This window comes from Daphnia carinata, chromosome 2 (assembly GCF_022539665.2).
Source record: "Daphnia carinata strain CSIRO-1 chromosome 2, CSIRO_AGI_Dcar_HiC_V3, whole genome shotgun sequence".
NCBI lineage: Eukaryota > Metazoa > Arthropoda > Branchiopoda > Diplostraca > Daphniidae > Daphnia > Daphnia carinata.
The window spans coordinates 782,453-795,142 of NC_081332.1; the positions used below are offsets into that span (position 1 = coordinate 782,453).

At 38.3% G+C, this 12,690-nt stretch overlaps 1 protein-coding gene and 1 long non-coding RNA gene across 3 annotated transcripts; both read right to left on the reverse strand.

The window, feature by feature from the left end:
* Positions 1 to 342: 342 nt before the first annotated feature.
* LOC130698268 (headcase protein-like) lies at positions 343 to 3,592 on the reverse strand. The gene is made up of 7 exons (XM_057521011.2): positions 3,147 to 3,592; positions 2,662 to 3,089; positions 2,502 to 2,598; positions 1,928 to 2,116; positions 1,612 to 1,656; positions 1,414 to 1,551; positions 343 to 1,352 (listed from the first exon to the last, which is right to left on the reverse strand). Exons 1-7 carry the CDS (start codon positions 3,453 to 3,455, stop codon positions 1,158 to 1,160), a joined length of 1,401 nt encoding a protein of 466 aa, XP_057376994.1. The 5' UTR covers positions 3,456 to 3,592; the 3' UTR covers positions 343 to 1,157.
* A 1,912-nt stretch (positions 3,593 to 5,504) lies between these two features.
* On the reverse strand, positions 5,505 to 7,800 carry LOC130698283 (uncharacterized). 2 transcript variants are annotated; one of them, XR_009003243.2, is made up of 5 exons: positions 7,669 to 7,800; positions 7,460 to 7,604; positions 7,303 to 7,397; positions 6,870 to 7,206; positions 5,505 to 5,666 (listed from the first exon to the last, which is right to left on the reverse strand). It is a non-coding gene; the product is annotated as an uncharacterized LOC130698283 (long non-coding RNA). The 2 variants fall into 2 exon arrangements; XR_009003244.2 differs by having other exon boundaries at positions 7,725 to 7,791.
* Positions 7,801 to 12,690: the final 4,890 nt, after the last annotated feature.

Genomic DNA, 12,690 nt, shown 5'->3' on the forward strand with positions numbered 1-12,690 from the left:
ATCAGTAGTTTTGCACTAAAAGCATTCAGTTTTTCCAGGAAAAATAAAGTGTCATGAACTAAAACTGTCACTGGATGGCAGAAACGCTATGGTATTTCTTTGTTTTCTCTTTATAGTCAAGAACGTTTTCGTTTATGGATGTGACAACCGGTTCAGCTACCACCTAACGGCATCTGTGTGCAACTTTTGCAAACCACCTTGCCGAGGGGGAGGTGAATAGAAACCGCCAAAGTTAAGATGCAGAAACGTGCTTTTAATCTTCTTGATCGCAAAGAAGCACCGGTTTGTTTTTTCAAGGTCAAAAATGTGATTCAAAATTTTTAAGTAAAATGAAACCAAATATAGAAATTCTCAATTTTATTGTTCCACCGAGAAAAAAAAAAAGTTACACGAACGAGAAATGATTTTCTTCCAATAGTGGTAGTATAAACATTGACGACAAAAATAAGCCGTTGATATGGCTAAATTAATAATAATTTCTAGCAAAAAATGTCTTTTTATATTCTAAGGACTTTTCTTTTGTGTATGTTTTTAGCTAGAAAAGAAGAAATAAAAGAGGAATTTCATTCAGCTGCTGATTTGGCTGAGAGAATTCACGTGAAATAAACCAAAAAAAAAAATACTAAAAAAATAAACAGGTTTGTACTTGGTCCGTAGCGCCACGCTCAACTAGAGGCCCCGCCCTTTTTCCCGAAAAGCGGGGAGCCTTCTTCACAACACGCACAACCTGCTGTTCGACACAAACAGCAAATTCTTGACATTCAAACGAACTTGAAAAATCTCATTCCTCACCAAGGACAAACACTTGATCGCTATTTGATAATTATTGTATAAGAAGAAACAATGGAGTTTTTGTCGTCACGAAGAAGCTCTACATCATCATTACCTCATTTTAATAGCAAAAAAATGTGATTGGTCGCCTATATATTTTTTCATTGTCTCGCACTTTGCAGACACTAGAAAATATGTGGCTAAAAATAATTTTCCACAATTTTTTTTTTTTGAATCCTGATTTCTTTTTTTCTGCAAGATTCTTTTCATGGGGAAGGGGGTATTAGGTGTAAAATTATCAACCTAAATTGTATCCTAACTCTCGATGCTTTTTTAGCCTATTCCGTATTTTTTTTTTTTTGTTTTTAATTAGCAATATTCCAGTGTTAAATAGTGGGAGGTGTGGCGATGGCGTGTTGTTCCCGACCGGAAGATCGAAAGAGCTGGAACACGCTAGGCAGTGGCTTAACAAAATGGTGATCGTGACTGGCGCAGTGAGGACACGATAAATCGCGACTGTACTGCGAAAAGTTCTGGTATCTTTGCTCCGGCTGCACCACTAATCCGCTGCATTGATTACACTAACCCAAAAAATGCATTTTAACATCTTATTAAAAAAAAAAAGGAAAAATGAAAACATACCCTGAGGCGTTCGGGGCAACATGGAGTGCCAGCAAAAACGTCATAAGAGTACAATGTGCCGAGAATAAACGAACCGCCGTTCCACGGCGTCCTGCACGACCGGCATCGCAACGTGCACGTCCAACCCTCCAGACACGACTTAAAAAAATAAATAAATAAAATAAAAAGTTGATGTGAAACTAAAAATAATACACTCACCATGCAAACAGCGCTTAAATATTGCTGACGTCCTTCCGAAGTCACCTGTAATATTTCAAAAACAAAATCGTGATAACACACGAGTTAAAGGCGGAGCTTTAGAAAAAAAAAACGTGAGAGCTAAACCGGTTAAAAGCGGATCTGCACAAAATTGACCTTGGCCAAGCTACGCAACAATCCGCGTCTGAGCCATTACTCCACGTGCCGTTTCAATTCTAATTTACTATCGTCGGATCAATATTTTGTTTTTCAAGGTCACTTTGAGAGCTTTCTCATGCACGCATGACTAAAAGGAAAAAAGAAAAAAGAGACTTACGGGAATGCAGGCCTTGGAGTACTGCTTGGGCGAGAGGAAGAAGGTGCCGTCAATGAGCGGATATCGGTCGTAAATCTGCATCGCGTTCTGGCAGACGACGCAGAACGTTTTCGACATTTTAGCTGTGGCTAAATTTGACAAAATGAAACAACGAATATCATCGTTGCCGTAGCTGCCCTCATCTTCCATCTAAAAAATAAATTGAAAGAATTAACATTTTTTTTTATTTTTAAATAGAAAAACAAGAAATGCCGGTGCTAGTGTTCCAGTTCATTCACATTCGTCTCAATTTACAAAAGGGCGAACTTTGCTCGCAGGCGATAACCTTTAGTCGAAAATGGTAACATTTTAAAACTGTGTGGGCTGGCAAAATTCCTTTTCAAATATCTGTGAGGAATGAGTCTGTGCCCTAAGAGGGCAGGTAACGTTACCATAGCGACAAGAGCCCCCACGTGCAGAAGAAATTTTTTTAGCCCTCCCCTCCCCACACATGACCTTGATACCAAAGAGGAACCCTCCTGTCTATTGCGACCCAGGCAGCGAGGGGAAGGCCATGACTGACTGACTGACTTACTTTAATGTGATAAGAGTTGAGCTTGTGGCGTGGTAACGCATTGAATGAACTAAAGTTGGCCCGATGAACAAAAAGTCCACTATTTCCCGATCCCCGCCTGCGAATTTCCAAAACATTTAAGTACAAAAAAAAACAAAAACAAAAGAATAAAGTTAAATACCTTTCACGTTCGTTGGTGCTACTCGTTCGTTTATTCTTATTATTGCTTAGCACAAAGACGGGCGCACCGTTGCCATTAGCTCCCAATGAAGACGAGGCGGCTGTTTCTGGCGGCGAACTCGAACCCGAAGAAGAAGCCGTCGAGCCCGTCGACGACAGACTATTGGCTCGATGACGCATTTGATTGTTCATCATCAGCTGGGCGGCACTATTATTGCTACTATTACTGCTACTACTGGGTTTAGGATGCACAGCTTGCGAGACAACTGGCAATTTCGCCAATGATTTACGGCCGCGTTGCTGTCTGTTCTTTTGTTGTTGTTGTTGTTCTTCGCCAACAACAGCCGTTTCAATTGCCAACGGTTTCTTTGCCGGCTGCCATTCGCAATCTTTGCGCAAATGGCCGCGTCCGCACATGCACCCGCAGGCCTGTAACATTTTCCAATTTTTGATTCGTTCGAGAAAAATAAATAAAAACAAACTCACCTTGTAGGCCAAATCGTATCCTTTTTTGGTCCACAAATTCTGACATCGCTGACGCTCCGACCAGCTGCGGGCGCGGCCGCAACTACGCAAATAGTGCAAAATGGACGATTCCCACTGGTCGAAGCACTGGCGATGCATCAATCCACTGGACGTGCAAAGCTCGTTATTGCACAGCACCTTGACAGCATCACATTCACCGTCTTCAGACAACTCGTTGTCGACTTCTCTCGATGTTAGGCCGCCGTCAACGAGCGACAGGCAGCCGGCCGGTGTGCAACATTCTCCATTTTGAATCGACTTGTTGGGCATTTCTTGTCGACTTTCTTATTTCTCATACAAAACAAAACATTTGAAACTAACGGCACTTTAAGTTAACAACAACCTTTGTCAGTGATCTGCGCATGATCACCAACAGGAAACTCACTTTTTTTTTCTTTCTATTTCGAAAAGAGGGGGGAAAAAAGGGGGAAAGGGGGGGATTTGGCGTTTCCGACGGATGGCGGCTGCTGTGATGTTCACCCAACAGCCGATCGGCAGAGACTGAAGAACATGAGGCTGGTCACGTTCACCATCATAGTAATTCGTCCTTCTACCAACGCCACCTGGTGCAAGAAATTTTCAATGTTTCTCGACATTTCTCGATGAAACCTTTTTTCGGCTTTATGAGACTTTGTGCTATTTAAATTAATTACACACAAAGTTGATTTCAATGTGTAGTCGAGAAGAAAAAAAACGTTCGTTGCAAATAAGCACATTGTGTGCGAAGTATTTTTGGCGAAAGAATGGCCGTTGCTGTGCCAGGCCAGTGTTATCACTCGTTTCGCACTTATTTCTCATTGGCGGATGCAGAAACGTGTCTCACTCGCACACTACGGCAATAATTGTCACGACACGATTAATTTTTTTTTCTTTTTTAATACAAAAAAAAAAAAATGGCGCCGACAGGAAATGTGGCGAATACGAGGGGGAGGACAAAATTTCAACTGTTTTTTTATCGTGTTTTTACCGGGAACGTAGAATAATGTGTTTTTTTTGTTTTCCCCCCTTTTTTTCTTTGCTGTTTAGTTAGGGCCTACATTTCCGGTTGTCGCCATTTTTCTGCAAACTTTCAGAGCACACAGACCGGTTAAAAAAAGTATGCACACAGAGTTGAATTATTATTCAGATTTAAACGGTCTTGACCTAGATCAATGTCGGTGAACGTGTAAAAGTTCATTGGACTACTTTTACTTCTCCTCCACGTGTTGATGTGGTTTACATTCCAACGTATTTCTTTTTCTTATTCTATTTTGGAAGAACATTTTTCAAAGAGGTGTTTGCTCTATTATAGAAAAAAAAGTACAACATGCAACCGTTCGTGTTTTGTTATTTGTTGTATAGTATTTTCTGTGCCGGACGCCATCTGCTGAACGTTCGTGTTGGTCTAATTTGCATAACGAATGGCGTCAGACACGAGTATACATCCAACTTATTGTATTGTTCATTTAACATAATCCTGCCAACGTAATATACCCCACGTTTTCAACCCTTTTGAATAGACAAAAGTTTTTAGCAAAAATCCAAGTCTGTTTTGGGTACCCAAAAATAAAAGTTTTGGAGGGAGAGCGAAACAAACAGCCACTCTGCGTGAATTGAATGTCAAATGTTGGCATGACATCAAACCGGCAACAAAACAAAAGACTATCAGTTCGAAAGAGTTTGATTACCATTACCACTATTGCATTTGTTTTGATTGATTGACACGAGATTAGACAGAAAACATCAATTCGTTTCAACACAGCCGACCATCGCTGCAAGGATGAAAATGAGTTTTCCTTTTCTTTTCGAAAAAATAATATGTTTATGATAGACCTGTTTCTAGACGGACATTGAATACGTTTAAACAAGTTTTTCTATTTAAATGTGTCGTTTGGAGAACTTTCCCGAAAGGTGAAGAAATACCAACGCGATTGTTAACGCTACGTAATCAGAAATTTTCAAAAATAAGACAGTGAACTTTATGGGAAATTGCCCAACCGACATAGCTCATTGAACGGATTTGGACGAATTTAATTTGCATAAGGAGCGAAACGAACGAAGAAAATAATCAAATCATTTTGGGAAAACGGTTTTACTTCTTCGTCGCACGAGGGGGAGAGGTAGGGTAGAACAGACTCGATCCCCCTCGGGCAATAGCCCTGATGATGAACAAGACGAAAGAAGAAAAAAAAAACGCCACGTGGAAAGGACCGCCCCCTTTTCGGGTCTTCCCTACCTCTACTTGGATATGTGCGTCGTAGTATTTCTCGCCCAGTTCATTTATAGCCGGGGTGGGGGAGATACGAGCGCCACGTGGAGGCGATCGTTGCAACTATCGATTTTTTTTTTTGTTTTTCTTTTATTTATATATTTTTGTATGTTCCATTCTTTGTTGGGGTGTGGGTTATATTTTACGCCTTTTTTCTTATCCTCTTCGAAAGTTCGGCACGTGGAGTCCTCACAATTCCCGAAATGACGTCACCGATTTCTTTTACAATCAACCTGTGGATAAAGACAATTGCTGTTGAATACGGAACTATTATGTTTCAAAAATCTGAGAATGCGGAAACCTTTGTATTAAAAACCATATGGAAAAAGAATGTTGATATATTTTTTTTGGTAACTCGTATTCCCCGACCAAAAAGTTGTTATAAAAGAGGGGGGACGGATGCTGGTTTCAATTGTATTGAGCAAGGCCCAGAAAAGGGGGAGCCGGTGTCATGGCTGCCTGTCTATACCGGACAATTCCCATCCCTCTTTCTATTCTAGTCTATAATAAATGTAGGCCTATAGTAGGAAAACTCTGAATAGGATCGATATTTTAAAAACCGGTGTGTTTCTATTTTCATTCTAGACAGTCTATTGGATGACGAGTCTTTTTTTAAGGAAATAAATGGAAAATTCTAGTTTTTATCGGATACCGAACCCTTCGGCACGTGTAGACGGACACACACTGATATCACCCGGCCGATTTGGAGGGCAAATCTTAAGCTCGAGTCTGGGAAAAAGAGAAGTAAAATGCATATCTTTAAGGGAAAAACAAGATTCATTTGTTTGTATTTAATTTCTTGAACTATCCGTAGGGGGAGACTATAGAATGTCTCATACGATCGAGGAGTTGGTGGTTCTCCGTCATTGAGGTACATTTTCAAAGTTTCATGAATTTCTAATGAATCGGATGCCTCACGCTATTCAAACTTCATGTGTTGCGCGTACAAATGCGTAGAACTTTTAACTATTTGACTTGCCCCAGGAGAAACTTTTGTGTTTGTAGAGGGCCTCCGTTGTTAGATACAAGGGTCTGGGAAAGTTTACAAGAAAACTCCTTCGAGAACACACCCCACACTGACTGGCTATTACCGTCTGGCAAGGGCAGACTCTCTCCTCCTCCTCCTCCCTTTGTCGTAATAAAGAAGAAAAGTTTGGCATTTACCCCAAAAAGAGAAGGGGAGCCTCAGGGAAATTTCTTAAAAAAAAAAAAATGACATGTGCCTTTATCAGTGTAAGCCATTGGTTAACCTATTACTGAACGCTTTCTTTTTTATCTTTTGCGTTGGACATTTTTTCTGTTTAATTTCTATTAAATTTGCTGAAGCGACCGTTAGACGGCGTTTCATTGTTTTCCGTTTTTAGCACTAGATGGAAAACAGGTATTTTGCAACTCCCGCAATGTGTCCAGTAGATTTTGCTGTGAAATTTAATTACCTGCTAATAAAAAAGAGGCATTTTGTTTTCTCCTGCCTGTATGATTTCGAACCCCAGCGAGTCTTAATTCAGTCGGAACGGGGATGAACAATTCGACAGTTGTTTCGGTTAAAATAATATTCTTGTAAATTTTTCCCTGTCCAGATGGCCACAGAAACACTGTGAAAGTTAAAATGATCTATAAAAATGGACAATGCATATAGATGATGGAATAACTTGTGAAGAAATTCTTTCCTTTTTTCTCGTTGAAATTTTCCGAGACAGCTGCCAGTGTAGGGGAGCCGTTGGCCGTCCCAATGGTAGATCGGTGTCAGATTACAAAGGCCGACATCCCTTCCTAAATAGAAAATCCTGTATACAGCGGACGCTTCCGGCGTTATCTTATCAACTATATTTTCAGATTAACAGTCTCAGTGTAGAAGCAACTGTGTACCTTGGCATTTGTGGGTGTCGAAGACTGGATAATAAATACATTCATTGCAGAGAAATGGCTAACAGTTTGCAACCAGGCTGTTAGAATCAAAGAGTCTGAATAAAAGAAAATACAATCAAATTTATACATTAACATTTGAATTGTAAATGTTAACTACTTGAATCGTTAATGAAGCCCACTTTCTCCATTGGGTGCCCTTTGGTATAGCAATATCTTTAAAAGTTCACGCAGGAAAGATGTTTGACAGAATTCTTCTGATTTAGGAACTACCATTTGCAGTTATCTTGAATAACTTTACAAAACTGCAAGTCCACTCAGCAAAACGTTGGCAAAAAAATTACAAAATATAAATTAATTTTTCCCTACCTACTGGTGCTAAGCAAATGGTTGCTGAACATAAACAGTGGGATTATTTTCATTACCGAGTCATTTCCTTGTAAACCGTGAAACAAAAAGGTTCATAGCGTGATTTTAAATGCTTATTCTTTTTTCTGTCACATTTTCATTTGACTTAATTCATTACAAGCTGTGGTGTTGACCACTACATGGCGTAGCACTTCACTCACTTTCCCCCGCCAGATGTCACTGTTTGGCGCCCCATTCAAACTGGTTGCACAGAACTTGATCTCGGCATGTCAAGTTCTATAGCCGTGGTTCTATACGACACCGCCATTACGCCCCGGTATTTGATAGCGCCAATATATTTAGTAGATGCCAATTTATTAGAGCAATCTGGCGGTCCAAAACTGTCATATACCGAAACATACTGGCGATTAAGTAAGGAATGCCATCTCGGGAACTTAAAGCGTGTAGCTCAAGTTGTTTTGCATATGTTACTGTTCCTGATGTACTTCATGCCAGTATTTTACGCCCGGAGAATTCCAACCTTATAATCTTATCTTCGTCGTAGCTCAAGGTAACCCGAGCCATTTCCCGTCACTGCGTACTTGAGCAATCATCTTTCATTTAATCTATGCAATATATAGTTTAGTCCATGCTAGCAGCGCTTTTGGTATTACTTGAGTTTCCTGATCGTCTTCTTCTGGTGTTCAAAACCGAATTGATTTGATTATTCGATTCATCCTCCTAACAATCGCTCCTGCCATTCTTAGGATTGTCGCATTTTGGCCCAGCAGGGAACGTAACACAGGGGCGTTCCTGCATTGAAAAAATACGAGTCATTTTTCTTTCCCATCTTTACGCATAAACATTTAGAACTACGAAAAGGTCAATCATCCTGGTAAATTTTTTCTGAGTACCGGAAACATGTCAAATATCCATTGCCAACAACTTGTCGATAGGAACATGGCTGGAACATGAAAATACTCGACCTTTTTACTCTTCTTTCGGTAAATGACCGAAATCTACAACGAAGAATCAGGTCGAGAGCTGACACAGTGTACTTGTCACTTCCAAGTCATCACTCAATGGTTGAAAAGATTTCTCGTCACTATGCACAACACACTGTATCCTAAACAGATTTGCTTAAAAACTTTTTTGAGGTATAACAGTAAAAAAATGGGCTTCTTTCTTGCCTTTTCTGCCATGCTATCAGCCCGATAAATGGAAGAGGTAGACAAGAGGCCAGCAGGGAAAGTCTAAAGATACAAATTGATACAAGCAGCAGTACCTCAAAAATTCTCAGCTAGATTTTCAACAGCTTGACGACAAACACCATCCATCAAGGTTTCTCCAGTTTCTGCAATTTATTGTTAACACATGGTACATTATTGTTCAGCAAAATAAGTGCCTTGTATAATATACCACTACTGAACACTTTTGAGCTGATGATACCTGATATTATCGCTTTCCTTGGTCTGCAAAGAATCTTGGATGTGAAAGTGTATGCATCTTTGGTTCAATGAAATGAAACAAAACAAACTCATTAAGTTATACCAAGAAAATGCTATAATATAATTAGTATGCAAACCTGTCTAGAATCACCAGCAAATTCAAAACATCCGGAATCCCAGAGACGAATAAATGCACTTGACACGTCGATATCGGAAAAAAACGTGTAGGATGGTGTCTTCTTTGACTTCCTTTCAGCAGCAGCACGGATGTAGACAAATGGAAATCAGTGCACACCATCCATCAATCAATTGCACTTGTGTGTTCCCTCCTGCATCACTCGTCTATTCAATGCGATTGTAAATGCCCATTTTCTTGTGAAAAATGAAACTTCATTTCGCAGTTTTTCGGCTCCGCTTTTATCGAGGGCTGCACATAACATTTGTCGAGTGAGCGTCTAGCTGTGCGATCAACAGCTTTCGAGAATCATGGAATTGTGTTCTCTTTCTTTGTTTTCCACCGCTCTGCCATATACAATAACTCAAGCCACACTATTCTGCATAAAGAGGGAAAAAAAAACAAGGTTAGGAATAGTCTTTGTTGTTCCCACTGAAGAATTAAAGACAAAACTTTTCTCTTAGTCGATGCAGTATTCATATAATACAAGCCGTTTATCTGAAATGATGGTAGGATTCGCTGAAGTTTGCGGCACAGCACGTCAAATAATTAGCCATAAATTCAACTTTCATTAGATGCATAATGATCTCTTTAATGATAATTTAATCTTGAATAAAAATATCTTTATTCTACTTGAAATTAACCACAATCCTCTGATACACACACATTCCAACATCCTTACCCTCACAGAAAGAGACTAGTCAACAAACAATACACTAATACTTAGGCTACAAACTCCAAGTAATGTATTGCCAATTAAAACGTAAATAGGCTACATTCAAACATGGCGGCTTCCCCTACTCTATGTTTGCAATTTCAAACACGATCATTTATATTAACAGGCGTAGGCTTATAGCTTGTCGTGTTGAAAAACAACCGATAATATTTGCTCCGCGTTTTGACGGCTTGTTTTACTAGTTAAACCTTCTCCCATAGAAGTTATTATTTCACAATCATCTGCAGAATTATCCGTTGAATACAGTTCATTTTTTAAAACTACGAAAACAATAACAGTTTTCCGTTAAACCTTTTCACATCTTGGCTTGGCATTGCTACAGTAACCATTTCAAGTTAAAAAATTGTGTTCTTTTAGCAACTAAGAATTAAAAAATGTAAATTGGATTCATAAAATTATCCAGATTCTTAATTTTTAAGATTCTGAAATATTACATTTATCTTTTTGTTCGTAAGTTACTATTTCCTATTCAAAGTATTGAAACATGACCCAACCCAAACGCACAAAACACCGGTTTTGTTATGTTCATTTAATAAAAATTAAGTTTTCGTGTAACAAAATAGCACGTTTGAAAAGAAAACAATATTAAGTAAACTTGATTGAGTATGAATTCGTCGTAAAAAAATTAAAAATTTAAGCCCTACTATTGTTAAACACTGTTAAAGAGTTGAAATTGTCACCATCGGTGTTTTGCAGCGGATGAACCTATATATAGCCACGGTTTTTTCTCTACAATTCTTTTTATTTGCTGGCGCCCTGGATGTTTTTTGGTAAAGTATATTTTGTTTTAGAGGTTCGTTGAGCAAGAGTGGTGAAATTAAGTTGGAACAATCGTAACAGATGAACAAGTGTTTTCAAGTTAGGTAGGGTAGCGCACAAGCGACTGAATTTTTGTATGTTCATTTTGTTGTAAGAATCTCCATGAATCTCTTACATAATAATGAACTAGGCGGAAATTCAGACGTATTGTTGAAATATAACTAACATATAAGATTAGGAAAAGTTCGTCGAACAAAACAGCAGATATCTGCTGCAGCATCATAAGCGTAATGGCGAGGTATTGGCTGTTTGATGTACGAACTCGTTGGTAGTATCAAAGACGATTGGACACGTTATTATGTAACCAAAGAGCGCGAAGTTAAAGGTGATGACACATTGACCAGTAGAACAGCTTGTCTCCATCTTTCTCTTTCAGATATAATGAGAAATATGTAACGTTACGTAGACAGAGTTGGTTCTATGTATATTTCCCGTGTTGATATATTCAGTCAGGTAGCGTTAAATAGAGCAGATGACCAAAGTTGACAACAATATACAGCCAGGTGTTAAACTCTACACGTATGAACTGTGACAGCAGCCAAGACGTTTTAAGTTCGTGTGCAGCACTCATTACTTCCTAAGCCCGCGAAGAATATTGGTCTATTCCGTCCTCCGCTCTTTCACATCCATTTCGCAAACATTAATTTGGTAGCCATGGAACAAAACGATAGACGTCGAGATGTACGTTCTATCGCCCAGGTTTTTTTAATTTCTTTGTTAGAACGTTTGCTAGACCCAGGTATGGGTCTATCACTAGGGAGTCCCCTGCCCGGAAAATTAGAGAATTAGGATCGAATGACAATGTAACCTGAATACGTGGAAGTGAAAATCTGGCAAACTTATTAGCATTTTTCTTTCTCTGTAAAATGTAGCAGTTATTGATTGATTGTGCTTGAGGAAAAGTTGTTCTTGAAAATTGTGTGCTGCCATGGTTATGAAGTATGCGAAATGGAAGTGAATAAGGGGATGTAATTAAGGCGATGAATTTTTGAGGTCGTGTAATTTTTCAAATAATATTACATATTCCGTATACGTCAATTGTGATCGTGCAACCGGTTGTTTTGAGCACCTTTCTCAGCGATTCTGTTTTTCACGTCTCATTTGTTTTAAATTTGCCGTTCTTTGTAAAAGTGTTGAATATCTAGTATTTATGTTACAAAATGTAATACACTGATTGGAGTGGAAAGGGTGAAGGGGGGATAAAAAAAACGTAATCAATTGGCTCGATTAATTTTAAAAAGAATGTTATTAAATCTTGCTCTTTGGATTTTTTTTTCTATTTAAAAGAGTTACTTAAATTATGTGGATTAATATTGGGATGTTAATTTTATCGTGCGGTATGTATGAATGGTTAAATAAAAAACAACCACAAACTAACCAGGTAATGATTTATTAATTAAGTTTCATTGATTGATTCATTGGAGAATTGATATTATTATTTTAAGTAAAGGTTCTGGAACCGACTACTGCACCAACTTTTAATTTAACTTGTTTTAAATTATTATATAAGAATAATATATTTTTATATTATTATTATTTTAATAACTCAAAAACCATCATGTCTACATACAAACAAATTTCATATTCATGATTCTTATTAAATTTACAATCTAAATGATGTATAGTTATCTAGTTTTATTGATATTATTTTAAGTAAAAGTTCTGGAACGAGCCAAAACACCAACTTTTATATTTTAAATAACTCAAAAACCTTGAAGTTTACAAAAAAAAACAAATTTCATATTCATGATTTTTGAAAATGAAAACAAACTTTGAATAATACAACGTTTAATAACATAACTTTTTTTAAATGTTTTCCGTTTTCCAATATGCAACGTTGCTGGAGGGGGTCGCTTGCTTCTGAA